The sequence below is a fragment of the Hyla sarda genome, chromosome 5 (assembly GCF_029499605.1).
Source record: "Hyla sarda isolate aHylSar1 chromosome 5, aHylSar1.hap1, whole genome shotgun sequence".
NCBI lineage: Eukaryota > Metazoa > Chordata > Amphibia > Anura > Hylidae > Hyla > Hyla sarda.
Window position 1 is genome coordinate 293,776,794 of NC_079193.1, and position 20,551 is coordinate 293,797,344.

Genomic DNA, 20,551 nt, shown 5'->3' on the forward strand with positions numbered 1-20,551 from the left:
CTACACCCCTCAAGGAACGTAACAAGGGTTATAGTGAGTACTTACACCTCACAGGTTTTTTGAACAGTGGGCCATAAATTGAAAATTTTGATTTTTTTTTTAAACTAAAATGCTGGGTTTACCCAATTTTTTACATATTCACAAGGGGTAATTGGGTTACAAATTTTGGAGGGCTTTTTCTCCTGACTATGGAAATACAGAAGTCATAGAGGTCTGTTTGCATTTGAGGCCTATGGCATATCAGTAGCTGACGGTTACATACATTCAGTGGAAAATACAAGAATGAAACACCCACATGTGACACCATTACAGAAAGTACCCACCCTGAGGAATGGGTATAGGGGTTAAGAGGACATTTTGAACGCACGGGTGTTTCCTAAATGTATTTTCCAGGAATGGATGAATTGCAATTTTCAACCTATGCTCTGCTTCATCTTTCTGGGAACAACTAATATGTGACTCCGAATTGTCACCTGGAAATACGACAGAGCTCATGTGGGAGAACTCTTTGCATTTGAGGCGGATGTTTGTTCCGGACCTAACAGTTACATACATTCAGAGGAAAATACAAGAAAGGAACACCCACATGTGACACCATTACAAACAGTACACCCACAGTTCCCTAAATTTTTTTTCCAGGAATGAATGAAGTGTAGTATGGGGAAAATGAAAATTGCAGTTTTACTACTGATATGCCAATTTTGTCTGAGGAGGATTGGACCCTTCATATTTGCACCTTCCTGAGAGAATCCCTCTTCCTTGCTAGGAAAATGATTGCGATGAGGTGAATGGATCCCAGGCCCCCCTCCCTATCTGGGTGGAAACACATGGTGAATGCAACCATTCCTTATGAACAATTGGTCTTTAAGCATAGGGGGTGCCCGGGCAAGTTTGAAAAGGCGTGGGGTTTGTGGTGCTCCTCCTCACAGACCCATTATACTGTCCTTGCGTTTAGAAACGCTTGAGATGCCCTGTTAGATCAGTTTGTCCATTTAGGTGGGGTTTCTCTTGGCATTCTCCGTATTGCTCACCAGCTCAAAGAAGTGTGGTGGGCAGAATGGAGCAACATGCTCCTTCACCCTCCTCCCCACACTGCAGTGATTGATGCGGTCACAACACTGCCACCTCCCAGTACAGTACGGAGAGTGATTGGTGGTGTATATTACACCGCTGGTCGCTCTCCTTTTCCGGGTCATTGGGGCACGTGTGCCTCGAATGACCCGGAATCGCCGCAGATCGCCGGTTTGTACTCCGGACCCCCCCTCGGCGAAGTGCTGGAATGCCTGCTGAATGATTTCAGCAGGCATCCCGGTCCGATCCCTGCCCAGTGATCGGTGGGGACCGGAGAAACGCAGGGCATACCTGTACGCCCTGAGTCCTTAAGGACTCAGGAAAGGGGGCGTATGGGTACACCCTGCATCTTTAAGGGGTTAAAAAGGCCTCTGAAAAATGAAAGAAGTGATCCGATTGGTTGCTATGGGCAACTTTTCCTCTAGACAGTTTTGATAAATGTTTTTTTTTATTCTATGGGTCGGTACGATTACGGCGATACCTAATTTATATAGCTTTTTTATATTTCCTTTTCCTTTTGTGTTGTCATGTTCTTACAGCCATAACTTTTTTTTTTCATCCAATGCCACTGTGCAAGGGCTTTTTTTTTTTTTTTTTTGCAGGACAAGCTGTACTTTTTATTGGTACCATTTTTGCGATTCATGCTACCATTATCGATTTAGTGTAAAAGTCACTACGGACATGACAATACTTATGTATAGGTTTGGGAGGAGTTGTTTCTTACAGGGTTTCATTGGGAAAGGGCCATTTATTTTTTTACACTGTATTTAAAAAAAAAAAAAAAAATGTGTTTTTATATTTTACAGGTTATACTTTGCTGCAGTACATCTGTACTGCAGCACAGTATAACTGTCAGTATCACACTGACATGCAGCTTGTGCAATCCAGCCTATGCCTGGACCTCACAGGCTGCCGTACTAGGCAGACCGGAGACCATCAGTAGGCCTCATCCTGACATGGCAGCCAGGACGTAGGCATACGCCCAGTTGCGCTAACATGTTAGAAACTGGGACGTATGCATACATCCTTGGGCGAGAAGGAGTTAATAAATAAAATAGTTAATAAAACAGAAATAATAAAAAATAGAAAAAAAAAAGGAAAAGAAAAAAAAAACTAGCATGCAATTTTCAGGTAAAGAGGTTCACAGCTTTTCGAAAACTAAGCTACTTCATTAGAACATATGCTGCACTGACTAGAACATTGCAGAAGGTTGTGACATATGTGTATATATTGCAATGACCTGTGATATTACACACTCTGTATCCACTATTAGTCTCACAATCCAATATATGAAACACTGATATAATGTGAGATATAAAACTTGGACTTTTGTGACATACGTGACTGATGGACTGTAGCAAAACACATCTACACATACATCATTTATATGTATATATTTTTCTATGTAATCGTAAAAAGAGAAAGAAAGCAAGGTGAAAAAAGGGCACAACTGCAAATACACATGTGAAAAAAAATGAAACTTTATTAAAAATACATCAAGCAAAAGACCAGACAAAAAAAAAAAAAAAGAGAAAAATTTAAACCACACACCGGCTAACCTAACATTTTGCCAGTATAGCGCTGCAGTTATTGTGGTTTCTAGGATGTGATGTAGATTATACTTGCTATATTCATGTGCTGGTGTGTGTTTTTATTTGTTTAAATTTTTTGTATTGACTTTTTCTAGATGTATTTCTAAAAAAGGGTATTCCATGTTTTCCATGTATATTTGCTGTTGAGCACTTTTTACTTGCTGTCTTTCTCTTTTTACAATTACGTGGTTGCAAAGCTGTCGCACCTAAACATTCAGAATATTTTTTGGTATTGCCCATGCTCTTGCTGATGTGTGTGTATTATATATATACATAGATACACACACATCTATATATATCCACAGGCGCACACACACATATATACAAAACACACAATATAGCAATTTGAGAGGTTAGAGGAAACAAAAATAAAACATAAAATCCAACCTAGATAAGCAGCAATATAGTAGTACACGCCGTCTCGATCTTTAGGGTTGTAAAATTTAAGGTATATATCTGAGCACAGGTCATTTTCAGTACAATACACTTCCAGTCCCTAAAAGGCATTAAAACAGGTATAAAGTAATTAGATTAATTTAGAGAAAAAGCATATTAAATGTATAATATAAATACTATTAATAATAACTTAACTAATCACTTAATTTACTAATAATTAATACAAACACATGAAATTGACTCAAAATGCAGGCCTCTTAACATTCTTTAATGTACTTCTCACGGTAAACTGGGCGTGACTTATTTCTGGGCAGGCAGGCTATGAAAACCCAGCCCAATGCTCTGCCTGTGAGCCAGCAGCTGCAAGTAAGCTGCCAAGAACGCTGTAAGACACTGAAGCTTCGCTGCTCCATTACTGAGAGTGTGAAAGCAATAATAAGGATAATGGGTATGAATTAAAGTGCAAGTTTTCATTTGAAAAGAAAATCCTAAGGACATAAAATAAATGAATCCAAGTGTACCTGTTATTGTTTATAAAAATTAAAAATAATTTTTTTTACACGTCCTAGAGACATGTCATAAGTTCAGACCACAAGCAATCAGTAGAACAAGTGGGAAGAGAAGCACGCTGCAAAATGCTTCTCTCCCTGCTGTGTGATACTAGAGAAAATTTTAAAAAGAATTACTTTTTGATGGTAAGAATAATTGGGGGGAGTTATCAAAACCTGTGCAGAGGAAAAGTTGACAATTGCCAACCAATTAAATTCTCTTTTTTCCAGAGGTCTTTAACCCCTTAAGGACTCAGGGTTTTTCAGTTTTTGCACTTTCGTTTTTTCCTCCTTACCTTTTAAAAATCATAACCCTTTCAATTTTCCACCTAAAAATCCATATTATGGCTTATTTTTTGCGTCGCCAATTCTACTTTGCAGTGACAGTCATTTTACCCAAAAATGCACAGCGAAACAGAAAAAAAAATCATTGTGCGACAAAATCGAAGAAAAAACGCCATTTTGTAACTTTTGGGGGCTTCCGTTTCTACGCAGTGCATATTTCGGTAAAAATTACACCTTATCATTATTCTGTAGGTCCATACGGTTAAAATGATACCCTACTTATATAGGTTTGATTTTGTCGCACTTCTGGAAAAAATCATAACTACATGCAGGAAAATGTATACGTTTAAAAATGTCATCTTCTGACCCCTATAACTTTTTTATTTTTCCACGTACAGGGCGGTATGAGGACGCAATTTTGCGCCGTGATCTGAAGTTTTTATCAGTATGATCTTTGTTTTGATCGGACTTTTTGATCACTTTTTATTCATTTTTTAATGGTATAAAAAGTGACCAAAAATGCGCTTTTTTTGACTTTCGAATTTTTTTGCGCGTACGCCATTGACCGTGCGGTTTAATTAATGATATATTTTTATAGTTCGGACATTTACGCACGCGGCGATACCACATATGTTTATTTATTTTATTTTTTTACACGGTTTTATTTTTTTTATGGGAAAAGGGGGGTGATTCAAACTTTTATTAGGGAAGGGGTTAAATGACCTTTATGAACACTTTTTTTTTACTTTTTTTTTTGCAGTGTTATAGGTCCCATAGGGACCTATAACACTGCACACACTGATCTTTTACACAGATCACAGGCGTGTATTAACACGCCTGTGATCAGTGTTATCGGCGCTTGACTGCTCCTGCCTGGATCTCAGGCACGGAGCAGTCATTCGCCGATCGGACACCGAGGAGGCAGGTAAGGGCCCTCCCGGTGTCCTGCCAGCTGTTCGGGACGCCGCGATTTCACCGCGGCGGTCCGGAACAGCCCGACTGAGCAGCCGGGTCACTTTCACTTTCACTTTAGAAGCGGCGGTCAGCTTTGACCGCCGCTTCTAAAGGGTTAATACCGCTCATCATCGCGATCGGCGATGTGTGGTATTAGCCGCGGGTCCCAGCCGTTGATGAGCGCCGGGACCGACGCGATATGATGCGGGATCGCGGCGCAATCCCGCTTCATATCGCGGGAGCCGGCGCAGGACGTAAATATACGTCCTGCGTCGTTAAGGGGGAAAAAAATGAAAGAAGCGATGTGATTGGTTGCTACGGGGCAAATAATCAACTTTTACTTTAACAAGGTTTTGATAAATCTCCCAAATGTATTTTAGTTGCCTAGAAAATAAGCAAATACATCATGACTGATCATCATTCTTTTACAGTTACACTTGTCTTACCAGAGGCATCAGCATATGTCTCCTTTTATATATTCGACGAATGTCGGCAAGGCTAATATGAACAACAGGTTTCTATTAAAAAGAGAAAAAAAAAGAAAGTTAATAAACTGTAATTCGGACCAATTAATTTTTTTTAATAGTCTACCAGATTTGGTGCAAATATACAGCAATACAAGATAAATACAAATTTACAGTTCAAACAGGTCAGTATAGCTAATTAAAAAATAGAATCTATATTATAATATAGTTCTTAAAACAAATTAGAAGTTTAATTATAAAACTATATAATAATATCTAATTTAAAAACTACATAAACATAGGGAAGTAACCATCTAAACTACAGGCTAAAAACGACCTTACAACAGTATATAAAATACACGAAAAAAGACTAAACTTTGATTTGTGATTTGCAGAAGGGTTGTTTTTTTATCTTAAGGGCTCAGTTACCAGCTAGAAGTTCATCATTTCTTCATGTAGTCGTAAAGGGGTACTCCGGTGGAAGAAAAATCTTAATCCTTTCAATAATTATCAGCTGCTAAAGTGGAGTTGTTCTTTTCTGTCTGGCAACAGTGCTCTCTGCTGACATCTCTGCTTGTCTCGGGAACTGCACAGAGTAGAAGAGGTTTGCTATTGGGATTTGCTTCTAAACTGGGCGGTTCCCGAGACAGGTGTCATCAGAGAGAACTTTGACAGAAAGAACAACTCAACTTCATCAGCTCATAAGTACTGAAAGGATTAAGATTTTTTTTATAGAAGTAATTTACAAATCTGTTCAACTTTCTGGAGCCAGTTGATATATAAAAAAAAGTTTTTTCCCGGATAACCCCTTTAAACAGATTCCAATACTTATTAGCTGCTGAATACTAGAGAGGAAATTATTTTCTTTTTGGCACACAGTGCTCTCTGCTGAGATCACGAGCACAGTGCTCTCTGTCGACATCGCTGTCCATTTTAGGAACTGTCCAGAGCAGCATATGTTTGCTATGGGGATTTTCTCCTACTCTGGACAGTTCTTAAAATGGACAGAGATGTCAGCAGAGAGCACTGTGCTTGTGATATCAGCAGAGAGCACTGTTGTCATAATGTCAGCAGAGAGCTCTGTGTTCCAAAAAGAAAATAATTTCCTCTGTAGTATTCAGCAGCTAATAAGTACTGGAAGGATAATGATTTTTTAGTAGAAGTAATTTACAAATCTGTTTAACTTTCTATCATCAGTTGATTTAAAAAAAAAAAATAATAAAAAAAAAAAGTTTTCACCGGAGTACCCCTTCAAAATTAATAAAACAATGTTAAATAAATTAAGCCATGGGCAAAATGCAGTTCATGTTACCACCAACGGCACATTGGATTGATATCTATCACCCAGCCTCACAAGGAATACACCCTCTTTTAGATGGTGTTATAACATGGAATATTGTTTTGGGATCATATTGCAGTCTTACATTAATTCTTCAGTGTTTGGAGACAAATGGTTGTGGCAATGGTTGTGGTTAATTGATAAAAAGTTAAAGGGGTATTCCAGGATTTTTTTTTTTATTTGACTATGCTACAGGGGGTGTAAAGTTAGTGTAGTTCATAATATAGTGTCTGTACTTGTGTGACGGTTTTCTCACAATTCTTATTTGATTTTCACCCCAATATTTATTTTTATCAGCATACAAAATGACTGTTGTCTCATATTTTCCCAGGTTGCAATGCGGCCGAGACCTGACTCACTAGTCAGCTGATGACAGGGAGTCGGTCTGCTTCAATGGGTGGAGGGATCACTTGGTGGGAGAGAGATCAATTTGTAACTAATGCAACAGCTGTAGGCACCCTGATTGTAAACCACATGTCTTTTAAATGGATGCAGCTCATTTATGTTTCAATGGGTGGGGTGGCTGATGTGTGGGAGGAAGGAAAATGGAATTATGGGATTTGTAGGAAAAAAAGAAAAACTCAAACAGAAAATACCAGTCCACAAAAAGCTAGCCACAATATTATGGTAATCTCACAACATAGCCATTTAGCCCCAAGACAAGTGCAGATCCTTCCTAAGCATGTCCATTACTGTCTGCCAGGTACGTACTAATATTACCTTATGGTGAATAAAAGTGGTTATTAAAGGGGTTACCCGGCCAAAGACATCTTATCCCCTATCCAAAGGATAGGGGATAAGATGTCTGATCGCGGGGGGCCAGCAGTCTCTGAAAGCTTTGTTTCCGGGACTGGGGATGTGATGTAACCCCACGCCCCCTCGCATGTCAAGAGGAGGCATGATGTCACGAGGAGGCGTCATGTCACGAGGAGGAGTGGTGTGATGTCATGAGGAGGCGTGGCGTTAAATCAAGTCCCCAGTCCCAGAAACTAAGAGCTTTCCAAGACTGGAGACGCAACCCCGCATAGAATGCGGTTGCTGCTCTTTGGCCGGATAACCCCTTTAAAGTTGGCTACAAAGGCTTTGGAGGCTGTCATGTAGCTGCTTGCATTATGTTTTATATACAAAGGATAACATTAAAAAATCCATTTACTGTAACACAACAGTAGAGCTACAGATAAAGATAGCAAGGTGTTTTCTTACTGGGTATCCATTCAAAGGCTGGAAATAGAGGTATTTATCTGTGATGCACACATGGCCGGGGTTGGAGACCAGCGGAGTTATCATCTCGGCTTCACATTCCATGTTTGATATTTCACACACACTCTGAAAGCTGTGACAGATTTAAGCAAAGCATCACAAAATGTACCTTAAGATGCTGATCATACATTATTCGAGATTTTTTGTACTATAGTAGACAGAACGTGTGATAACTAAGAAAAATCTCTGATATATCTAAGGAAAAGGGGGAGGATTTCAGGGTAAACAAGTCCCATGAGAGCTAACATGGCTGACAATGGTAACAACTAGCCAATTCTATACTAATAACTGGCAGAAGTCTACAGTAGAAACAGTGGGGCTTACCAGAGAAAGCATGCACGCAGTTACAGCTCTCTCATCCTTGTTTCACTAAATACTGATTTTACAAGTGACCTGAGAGTGAGTGATCAGTGCATGGAGCAGGGGAGTCTGAGGAGCAAAGAAATATGCATTTTTCTATGGGAAGACATATTACAAAAGTTTATTTTTAAAAGGAAGACTGTCAGCTTGCTCCTCCCCCGCACTAACTAGCTTTACTGGCTGGTAGTGTGGGGACGCTGATCAGTTTGATGCCTACAGTGCCCAGATCCACCCCACCTTTCGTCCGAAATCTTCGTTTTTCTGCATATGCTAATTAGGTGCTAACTGGCACAGGCGGGGTAACTGGCACTCTGACATCAGGGCCGCTAGTCCGCAACACCGCCCAGCTCATCAATATTCCTCTCCTCCCTCCGCCTCTCCCTCTTCATTACAGAGCGGGGAGAAAAGGGAGGGGAGGAATATTGATGAGTTGGGCAGCGTTGCGGACTAGCGGCGCTGATGTCAGAGTGCCAGTTACCCCGCCTGTGCCAGTTTGCACCTAATTAGCATATACAGAAAAACAAAGATTTCGTCCGAACGGCGGGGCGGATCCGGGCACGGTAGGCATCAAACTGATCTGCGTCCCCTGCACTACCAGCCAGTACTGATGGTTAGTGCGGGGGGAGCAAGCTGGCAGTTTTCCTTTAAGGATTTTACTGCTGCTTTATGGAAACATTAATGAAACAAGAGATACCCTCTAAAGTCATGGGGAGTATCTGCTTAGAATACCCTCTCTATAATACAAAGCAAAGGGTTCACTACAAACAGGAGAGTGCACGTATTGGCAACAGCTACTTCCCCTGGCTAAATTCGCTGCTTGTTGATGTGGTGATTTGCATCTAAAGATGGTGTCCGTAAAGACCCTTAAACACAGACTCCAAAATCTATTATTTTCAGTGTGGCCGACCACCAGTCTAATGTGTATGAATGTCTCCCCACACTCCCCTGACAGATGAGGTCAGAAAGGGAAGGATCTGGTATGTTGGATTTCAATTGCCTCTCTCTAGTCAGAACACATGAACACTCGAAAGGGATCAGGAGAGGTTGCCATCAAATTTTTAGCGACAGCAATCCAATTGTATGGGTTCCTTTAGTGAAACAACTCCTTTAAAGGGTTGCTAACAAACATGAATGCACAGGATATTACATTGGATTCCTTGTACAAAAAAAAAGGAAATACAAATATTTTTCTTATAAAATGAACTTCCATGTACGTATGTTTTCTAAGACTAAAATTCTGATAAAATCAAGGTTATCTTACTTGACCAACTCTTCAGCTTCTTCTCTATACAGGTCTGTAATACTTTGACTAACCTGTTTTTGTCAAAGGATGCCCTTGCCAACCGTGACTGCAGAATAGCAGTTATCTGATAACAGCAAAGAAATAACAGGTTATATACGATACAGTGATCCCTCAACTTACAATGGCCTCAACATACAATAGTCTTTTCTGGACCATTGTAAGTTGAAACCAGACTCAACATACAATGTTACAGACAGTCCAGATCTGTGAAACGCGTCAATGGCTGGAAGATCTGACCAATCAGAATGGGCAATTTACCAGTAAACCACCTGTATTACTGAAGTGTATGCACCGACTGGTGTCTGGTAGCGCCCCCTACAGTACAGGGAGGTACTACATGTTCTGTACTCTTTACCTGTTCCAGGGTTAGCTGCTCCTTTGGACACCAGGTGAGGGCAACTCCATGTTACTTTTTTAGGACATTGCGTGTACTGTACAGGACCCTGAAGAAGCCCCGTTTCCTCTACATAGACCAATGTTTCCCAAGCAGGGTGCCCTCAGCTGTTGCAAAACTACAACTCCCAGCATGCCCGGACAGCCTTTGGCTGTCCGGGCATGCTGGGAGTTGTAGTTTTGCAACAGGTGGAGGCTCCCTGCTTGGCAAACACTGACATAGACAGCGATTGACAGCTCCCAGCAGATCTTTATTACTTTTATATGTAAGAACTTGCTTTATCTCTATTAGTTATCTACTTATTTTGCTTTAATCTTCCCTTTTTCCTATTTTTGGAAGACATTTTGGTGCCTTTAGAACCAATTACCAGGTTTCCATAGAGTTCTGGTCTCAACATACAATGGTTTCAACATACAATGGTCGTCCCGGAACCAATTAATATTGTAACTTGAGGGACCCCTGTATATCTTAAAAACAACTTTACTTGGCTTAGCCGATCAGTACTGTTAAAGACGTACCATCGCTGTCTGGTCTCCAAGTTTTTCTAGTCGAGAAGCTCTTTGAAGCTGTAAGAATACAGAATAATGCTCAGTCATATAAAATGCAGACTTAGATATGACATCACCTGAATGATATAGGATTGTTTAATAGTATTGCCTCAGTTACAGTTGTAAACTGGAAGGGAACATTTCCAGTCTCACATTTTAGTTTGTTGATAGCAAATCCTATTTGCCATATAATTTGTATGGAAAGACTTTTATATTCCCATCAAGTATGTTGAATTTTATCTGCTGATTTCGAAGATAAATAGAGCCAGAATTGTCTGTCATTTAAATATGAAACCATCGATTACCATGAAAACTAATTTCTTTCCAAAATATAGTACATGGAAGTATTGAAAATATATTGCCTGCTTACACATGGACGCGTGGTGGATGGGGGGGACGACGACACATTTTGATCAAAAAGTGCGCTAAGAGCCTCCATTTTTTGACCAAGAGTGCTGTTGCAACTTTCTTTTTTGTACATTTTGTATTTGCCACAGCAGCGGGCACCTGTGTATTAGGTTGTTGTGCTGGCTATTTTTCCTTTTGTTTTTACTTTGTAAGTTGGGGGGTGTGGCACCCTATTTAGCCGTGCACCCCACCCCTCTCAGACTGGAGGTGGTTTAGTCAATGGCTGATCCAACATGTCACACAGTCAGAGGCTATATGCACAGCAGAGGTGAATTATCATGTTAGGGTCCCATCCGATATGAGGCCACCTCCGCGTGGTGGATGGGGGGACACATTTTGATCAAAAAGTGTGCTAAGAGCCTCCATTTTTTGACCAAGAGTGCTGTTGCAACTTTCTTTTTTGTACACATGGATTGTGGTACATAAATCATAAACATGTAAGCATAGGTTATAACTAAAGACTAAAAAAATAACGGTTCAGATACAGTTACACACATACCACAGTCTTTTCTTTCTAATCTTTAAAAATTGTTCTTTAACCCCATGTATCAAAGAGGTCTAAAGTCATACTAGCACCACACATTGACAACTACCAGTTCTTCCATCACAAAGCCAAGCATAAAGACTACCAACCATCTTGTTGTCAGAAATATGTATTGTACCTGTAAAATGGTCTGTACTACATCATCCACTTTTCTAGAATTCTCCAGCTGAAAGAAAAAATGGCCTCCACCCTGAAAGAAAAAATATCTACATTCTTAAAACTCAGCCGAGTAGTTCTGTCTCATTCTATAGTAAACATTGGAGCTACTTTGCATGAACAGAATAAAGGTTGCCACTGAAGATTAATGCAACTTCTTAATCCAGCTCTGTCTTACTGTCGATAATAACTTTTTAAAGTATGGCAAATAATGTCACCTAAAACACCTGTGAGTACAATGTATTACTTACACATACTCTGAGCCTATTCTGGAGCCCCTTACTCATCAATTCCCCGATCCCTGAATGCAGCTGGACGGCTTAATGCTCATACATGGCTACCTGGAGGAGCATGTGACAATACAAGTCATCGTGCCTCCTTGCTTGAGCACAGTGTACTGCTAGGGAGAGGTACAATGATATCTATCATCACATGCTCCTCCACAGGCAGCCATGTATGGACGATGAGCTGTCTTAAAAGAGTTCTCCGGTTTGAACAATCCTTAATCTGTGGAGAAAAGTGCTATTAAAAGGGTTAGAAAAACACAGCTAATTTCTTTCAAAAACAGCTCCACGTTTATCTCCTGGTTGGGTGTGGTTTTGCACCTTGGCTCCATTCACTTCAATGGAACTGAGCTGCAGAACCACACCCAACCTGGAGACAGACGGGGAGTGTTTTCTGAAAGAGAGTATAGCCCAACCACAAGAGAAATTAAGCATAAAACAGAGTCCATTCACATCAATGGGTTGTTTGTGTAATACAAGACAGGTCCCTCTAAGAGGTGAGGGTTCTCAGCAGAGAACCCCATTCTATTACTACACAATCTGTAAATAAGGTATAAGAGAATGTGTTTTCTGGACACCTACTTCCAAGTCAACTATCTAAAAGAACAGATTCATTGATTCTCTGGAAATATTAAAAACGGGCTGGTCCAGGCCAATAACAGTGCAGGGAAAACGAACACAAGCTAACTGTGAGGGGGTCTTTACTTGTATTGCCAATTGAGAACTGCCAAGTGCCAAAGAACCTTATTTTCCTGAAATGCCTAAAAAAAAAAAACAATGATTTTGGCTGGCTTTTAAAGCTGGAAAAAGAGGGACAACATGGACCTTGGCATTATCTAATGTTACCTTATTAGAAAACAAGCTGTAAAAAAATGCAGAAGTGTTTGTCTTCTAAGGCTATGTTGACACAGTGTGAATTTGCTGCAACACAATAAAAAGCAACCACACAATCTGCCTCTAAAATCCACACTATACTGGTGTAAACATCTTGTGTCGAACGGAGACAAGAAAAACAAGCTACTTACACGCTGAAGTTTATATGGAGCAACAATGTTTTGTTCTTTGATGAGATAAACCTAAAGTAACACAAACAAACGCAAACATGTATGAAGCAGAACACTTCTATGTAACTGCCTGGGACATCACATGACATGCATTTAGTAGATACTTACATTCACTATAAAATAACAATTCTAGAATCTCTCTTATTATCCTGATGTTATTTCTCTCTGGATCAGTCAGCACTGATCAGACAATGTAGAAGGCCCAATGCTCACTTACAAAATTGGCATTGTTTTTGTGGCCCTTTGCTACCATCACTCGTGGGGCACAAGTAACCTATTACACAGGGGAATGTTTGGCCAACGAGCTAGGTTTTTTTTTCTTTTTGAAAGGTCAAAACGACCCGATTAGCTGAGCTTGCCCTATTAAACTGATAATTGCCCCATAGGGCCATAACACTGTATAGTTAGTACCCAGCACCCAACTGCCCCCCCCCCCCGTACACTGCACAGAGCGCACTCCCGACGCACAGCTCTCACGTCATCAGGACGTGGGAGCTGGGTAATAAATTCAGCGCAAGCACACTGCAGACAGAGCGCTGCGCTTAGAGGGGAAATTAATATGCGAACAAGGGGGGTGGGCTAAGGCCCATTCCTCTGGGACCCAAAGCAAGGCTACCAGCGGGGGACCCACCTTCAGAGCGCAATTGAAGGCCAAAATTATGGTACTCTAGCGGATGACAACTCAGCGGCAAGAAAACCTAAAGTAAGTGACCCATGTAGGGACTCCTGTTCACCCACACTATAACCCAGTGCATTGGGTTTATTGTGGGTGAACTTGATGACAGTTTTCCTTTAATTCATTGATACATGGTGGGCGGAGGGTATTACCTGATTACAAACAACAGAAAATCGCTTGTGCAAGCTGCTAGAAAAGAAAGAAAATGAGTCAAAGAGGTCACATTCCATTTACAGACAAAATTAAAATGATATTATGAGTAAAAGCTTATGCAACAAGTTCATACTTCCTGAAGAGATCATCTTCCACTTCAATTTTTGAGCAATCCCTCAATGCGATCTGTAACATCCAGCCAAAACAGTAAGCATATGGCACATTAGAATTTCATTTACATCATTGATATTGAATTATTGATACAGAGATTAGCTATATAGTCTTACCTTAAGTATGGGTTCTTCAATTTTATCAGGTTCAAATATAAGGGACTTTGAGCATATTTTCAGGGATCCACTTATGCTTCTAAATAAAAATATATAAACAGGTATAGGCCAATGACTAAATAATTAGGATCCTGTCATCATACCTCCAGTTGTGGCAGTGTATTGCTCCACAGCAAAGGCAGGACTGAAGTGCTTCACATGAGGCCTCCATACCCAAACAGTCTGATCCCAAATAGAACCTGGATTTGTCACTAAACATGATACAGGTCTTGTCCGTAGCAGTCCAGGTATCTCATTTATTACACCACAGCAAGAAAATGCGACGGTGGGCAGAGACATGGGTGTGTAATGAAGGTGCCACTTGTGTCTGGATGGTGAATAAAACTGGCTGTTATATGAGAGGCATGTGCAGGCTTGTAGCTCACAGTGCTGCTCCAGGCTGGGAGTACTGAACTTCTTGTGGAAGGACCAGTGCCCTTTCAGCATTAGTCCTAAAAGCTGTACACTTACTATGAAAAGCATAGGAAGCTGCCTGCAGACCAGGCATAGAAGAGAGACCCCTAGTGGCCAAAAGTATAAAACTGGTATAAATATTTATATTTTTTTAATGAAGTTATATTACAATATCTCTTCATTAATGATTATGAACAACATATTAAAAGTTTTTGTTGATGACAGGTACTCTTTAACAGTCAACGATCTCTCACCAAGATGTGAGGTACCTAATGGTTGCCTACGAGAGTCTTTTTAGATGCCAACGTGGAATTACTATTAAGGGTAGGGTCACATGTAGTGTATATGCTGCATATTTTCCTACCCACTGAAGTCAATAGGTAACAAAATCAGCTGCAGAAAATATGCAGCATATACACTACGTGTGACCCTACCATGGGTAATGTGGTGGAAAAAAATGTTTTCAACTCAACTGGTGCCAGAAAGTTAAACAGATTTAACCATTATCTATAAAAAATCTTAACCATTCCAGTACTTATCAGCTGCTGTATGCTCCACAGGAAGTTAAGTTGTTCTTTTCAGTCTGACCACAGTGCTCTCTGCTGACACCTTTGTCCATGTCAAGAACTGTCCAGAGCAGGATAGGTTTGCTATCGGGATTGGCTCCTAATCTGGACAGTTCCTGACATGGACAGAGGTGTCAGCAGAGAGCACTGTGGTCTGACCGAAAAAGAACAGCTCAACTTCCTCTGTAGTATACAGCAGCTGATAAGTACTGAAAGGGTTAAGATTTTTTAATAGAAGTCATTTACAAATCTGCTTAACTTTCTAGAGCCAGTTAATAGGAATAAAATTGTTTTCCACCAGAGTACCCCTTTAACCATTTTATGGCAAGACCCAGTGTCTAATCGTCATCCACCGTCATCATTTACATATGTGCATGCAAAGTTTTCCAGCAATTCAACATTTATATCTGGAATCATTTGTTCAGACCTTTTGAGCTAATCGAATCAAATAATGCCAAGTAACCCAGCCTTACCTCTCTGTTGCATCACCTGCTCTTGAGATATATTGTGCTATATGCTGTTCAAAAAAGTATTCCTCCAAATCCAAAAGTAACAAAGAAAATCTACAAGAAGAAAGATAAATGGTATGAATACACAAACTACAAAGAGGTCTTTATAATTATTTTTTTTCATTAAATGTAACTTGTTACAGTGTGAGAATATAATGTAAGGTACGTACGTTCACGCATTGCAACTGATTTTGTTACCCGTTAACTTAATCAAAAATATGCAGCATTTCTTGTACGTGTGAATGTACCCTTAGTGTAACCACAACAACCTGTACCAATAAAAATCACTGCTGTCAAGGAATATTGTTCAAAAGTGCCACTATTATTAAAAATGCTAATCTTGAGATAAACTTGGTGGATCATGTTGCCATCCGAAATGCAAAATGAACCTATAAAATCCCTTTCCCCAACGTAGGCTCCAGCACAAGACTCCTGGATAAAGCCTCTCCCGGTGAAACGCGTCGGGGGGGTGGTGTGGAGCTGGGGTGAGTCCTGTTTTCACTGTATGTGTCTGCTGCTACATCTCTCTCAAAGTGGTTTCTCTTACTTGCACTAATGTGCTCTACTCTGTCTCTCTAGCCTCAGTCCTCTGTATATGTTTAACTATGGGAGCGGTCTTAGCCTTAAAATAATATGCTGTTTGCACTGTGGCACTTTATACATTTAACCCTTTGCTGGTATTTAAATTCTTACTATTCATGTGTACACTATACATGTACAGTGGTGATCTATTCTTGTAGCATTACATTCTATTCAGACATACAGTTCACTATGTGATCAGGACCTTCACCCCAGTATCCCGTTTTTTCCAGTACAGCGGTTCCTCAACATACGATGGTAATCCGTTCCAAACAAACCATTGTTTGTAGAAACCATCGTATGTTGAGGGATCCGTGCAATGTAAAGTATAGGACAGTGGTCTACAACCTGGGGACCTCCAGATGTTGCAAAACTACAACACCCAGCATGGCTGGGTGTTGTAGTTTTGCAACATCTGGAGGTCCGCAGGTTGTAGACCACTGTTAGAGGAAGTTGTACTCACCTGTCCCCACCGCTCCGGACCGTCACCACTCGTCACCGATACCCGGGATGTCGCCATCCATCGCTGTCGCCACGTCCCCGACGCTCCGGCAAGGCCTCTGCTTCCCCGGCAACCGCGCTCTCTGTCGCCGCCATCACGTCGCTACGCACGCCGCTTTTCAGGTGCATTGAGGCACTCTTGTGATTTTTTTTTTTTTCATTTCAGAAAATTGCTGTTAAAGGGTACCTCTCATCAAATAAACTTTTGATATATTTTAGATTAATGAATGTTGAATAACTTTCCAATAGCATGTTAATGAAAAATATGCTTCTTTCTATTGTATTTTTCCCAATCAGTCCGGTCAGCAAGCATTTCTGACTCATGCTCGAGTCCTAAACACTCAGAGCTGCCAGCCTGCTTTGTTCACAGCCAAACAGGCTGTGAACAAAGCAGGCTGGCAGCTCTGAGTGTTCTCCTTTGTGAACAAAGCAGACTGGCAGCTCGTAGTGTTTAGGACTTCAGCATGAGTCTGAAATGCTTGCTGCCAGGACTGGTAGGGAGACCCCTAGTGGTCATTTCTTCAAAGTGGAAAATTAAATAGAAAGAAGCATATTTTTTAATAACATGCAATTGTAAAGTTATTCTGCATACATTAATCTATAATATATCAAGTTTTTTTGATGAGAGGTACCCTTTAACCCCTTAAGGACTCAGCCCATTTTGGCCTTAAGGACTCAGACAATTTAATTTTTACGTTTTCATTTTTTCCTCCTCGCCTTCTAAAAATCATAACTCTTATATTTTCATCCACAGACTAGTATGAGGGCTTGTTTTTTGCACGACCAGTTGTCCTTTGTAATGACATAACTCATTATATCATAAAATGTATGGCGCAACCAAAAAACACTATTTTTGTGGGGAAATTAAAAAGAAAAACGCAATTTTGCTAATTTTGGAAGGTTTCGTTTTCACGCCGTACAATTTATGGTAAAAATGACATGTGTTCTTTATTCTGAGGGTCAATACGATTAAAATGATACCCATGATTACATACTTTTCTATTATTGTTGTGCTTAAAAAAAATCCCAAACTTTTTAACCAAATTAGTACGTTTATAATCCCTTTATTTTGATGACCTCTAATTTTTTTATTTTTTCGTATAAGCGGCGGTATGGGGGCTCATTTTTTTGCGCCATGATCTGTACTTTTTTTTGATACCACATTTGCATATAAAAATCTTTTAATACATTTTTTATAATTTTTTTTAATAAAATGTATTAAAAAAAGTAGCAATTTTGGACTTTTTTTTTTTCGTTCACGCCGTTCACCGTACGGGATCATTAACATTTTATTTTAATAGTTCGGACATTTACGCACGCGGCGATACCAAATATGTCTATAAAATTTATTTTTTACGCTTTTTGGGGGTAAAATAGGAAAAAATGGACGTTTTACTTTTTATTGGGGGAGGGGATTTTTCTACATTTTTTTTTAACACTTGAATAGTCCCCATAGGGGACTATTCATAGCAATACCATGATTGCTAATACTGATCTGTTCTATGTAGAACAGATCAGTGTTATCGGTCATCTCCTGCTCTGGTCTGCTCGATCTCAGACCAGAGCAGGAGACGCCGGGAGCCGGACGGAGGCAGGTGAGGGGACCTCCGTGCGGCGTTCAGAATGATCGGATCCCTGCAGCAGCGCTGCGGGCGATCCGATCATTCATTCAAATCACGCACTGCCGCAGATGCCGGGATCTGTATTGATCCCGGCACCTGAGGGGTTAATGGTGGACGCCCGCGAGATCGCGGGCGTCGGCCATTGCCGGCGGGTCCCTGGCTGCGATCAGCAGCCGGGATCAGCCGCGCATGACACGAGCATCGCTCCGATGCCCGCGGTTATGCACAGGACGTAAATGTACGTCCTGGTGCGTTAAGTACCCCCGCACCAGGACGTACATTTACGTCCTGCGTCCTTAAGGGGTTAAACTGCAGCGGTATCACAAAGTATCTGCAATATTTGAGCACTTCCTTACTGTGAAAATTCTTTAATTAAAGGAGTACTGCAGCCATAGAACACTTTTCCCCCTGCAGGGTAGGGGATAAGTGTCTGATCATGAGGGGTCCGACCGCTGGGCACCCCCGCCATCTCCCATAAGGGGACCCGGAAGGTCCACAACACGCCCCCTCCATATAGTTCTATGGGAGAGGCAGGGATGCATAAACATTTCCCATACAGATACATGGATACAGAGCCGGGGGCCCCGAACAGGAGATTGTGGGGGTCCCAGTGTTCGGACCCCCGCGATCAGACCCTTATTTCGGTTATAAGTGTTCAATGGCTGCAGATCTCCTTTAAACTGTATAAAAAAGATGAGATGTAATTGTTCACAGCAAGCAATAGTAGTAATGGTGTAAACATACAATATGGTGGTGACAGTTTCTAAAGTTAAATAGCATCAATTTTTAAGATAAGAAAATGGTGGACTGTAAATGTAAGAAAATGAAAAAAAAAAAAAAAAAAATTATGCTTGGTTATCCTGCTGCCTTTGACTTAAAAAAAAAAAAAAAAACAACCATAATTTTTCCTTTCCTTATCATATCCTGGCTAGACGACTGCTTCCCCTGAACAGAAGTCTTATAATCAACAGATTGTACATTTTACTGCCCACCTCCTCTTGTTCCTATAATAATGCTCTTGGTCAGGCTTACCCCAGGTTGCATGTTAAAGGGGTACTCCGGTGGAAAAACAATTTTTTTTTTTTTTTTTTTAATCAACTGGTGCCAGAAAGTTAAACATATTTGTAAATTACTTCTATTACAAAATATTAATCCTTCTAGTACTTATTAGCTGCTGAATGCTACAGAGGAAATTCCTTTCTTTTTGGAAAACTGATGACATCACGACCACAGGGCTCTCTGCTGACATCTCTGTCCATTTTAGCAACCGTGCATAGCAGATGTATGCTAAGGGAAGCATGGTGGCTTAGTGGTTAGCACTGCTGCCTTGCAGTGCTGGGGCCTTGGGTTCAAATCCCACTAAGGACAACAATAAATAAATAAAGACTTATTATTATAATAACGTCAGCAGAGAGCAGTGTGTTGGTGAAGTCATCAGAGAGCATTCCAAAAAGAAAAGAATTTCCTCTGTAGTATTCAGCAGCTAATAAATACAGGAAGGATTAAGATTTTTTTAATAGAAGTAATTTACAAATATGTTTAACTTTCTGGCACCAGTTGATTTAAAAAAGAAAAAAATAGTTTTTCCACCGGAGTACCCCTTTAAGCATAGATTGCAATCAAATCCTAAAACTAATCTTCAGAACTGAATCACTTGTTTCGTCCCATACTTCATCCACACTTTTTTTTTACTTTAAAAAGGAGTTATCCACCATAAGGTGATTTTAGTACTTACCTGCCAGACAGTAATGGACATGTTTAGGAAGGATCTGCGCTTGTCTTGGCGCTAAATGGCTATGTTGTGAAGTTACCATAACACTGTGGCTAGCTTTTTGTGAACTGGTATTTCCTGTTTGACTTTACTTTTTTTTGACTACAAATCCCATAATTCCATTTTCCTCCCTCCCACACATCAGCCCCCCCACCCATTGAAACATAAATGAGCTGCATCCATTCAAAAGACCTGTGGTTTTCAATCAGGGTGCCTACAGCTGTTGCATTAGTTGCAGATTGATCCCTCCGCCCATTGAAGCAGAGAGGCTCCCTGTCATCAGCTGACTAGTGAGTCAGGTCTCGGCCGCATTGCAACCTGGGAAAAATTTGAGACAACAGTCATTTTGTATGCTGTAAGAATTGTGAGAAAACCATCACACACAGGTACATACACTATATTATGAACTACACTAACTTTACAGCCCCTGTAGCATAGTCAAATAAAAAATATTCCTGGAATAC

At 40.5% G+C, this 20,551-nt stretch overlaps 1 protein-coding gene across 4 annotated transcripts in view; it reads right to left on the minus strand.

Moving 5' to 3' along the window:
- Window positions 1-20,551, minus strand: part of NSMAF (neutral sphingomyelinase activation associated factor) — a 77,541-nt gene that overhangs the window by 47,424 nt on the left and 9,566 nt on the right. For 2 of the 4 annotated variants that reach the window (XM_056522007.1, XM_056522005.1), the window contains exons 2-12: window positions 15,579-15,668; window positions 14,087-14,165; window positions 13,933-13,985; window positions 13,799-13,835; window positions 12,932-12,982; window positions 11,585-11,656; window positions 10,485-10,532; window positions 9,584-9,636; window positions 7,853-7,982; window positions 5,293-5,364; window positions 3,051-3,159 (exon numbers count right to left, since the gene is read on the minus strand). In XM_056522007.1, the coding sequence (XP_056377982.1) occupies window positions 3,051-3,159; window positions 5,293-5,364; window positions 7,853-7,982; window positions 9,584-9,636; window positions 10,485-10,532; window positions 11,585-11,656; window positions 12,932-12,982; window positions 13,799-13,835; window positions 13,933-13,985; window positions 14,087-14,165; window positions 15,579-15,668 (794 nt within the window). Of the gene's footprint in view, window positions 1-3,050; window positions 3,160-5,292; window positions 5,365-7,852; window positions 7,983-8,233; window positions 8,495-9,583; window positions 9,637-10,484; window positions 10,533-11,584; window positions 11,657-12,931; window positions 12,983-13,798; window positions 13,836-13,932; window positions 13,986-14,086; window positions 14,166-15,578; window positions 15,669-20,551 lie in introns of those variants that run through there. The other 2 variants (XM_056522006.1, XM_056522008.1) reach the window with 2 other exon arrangements.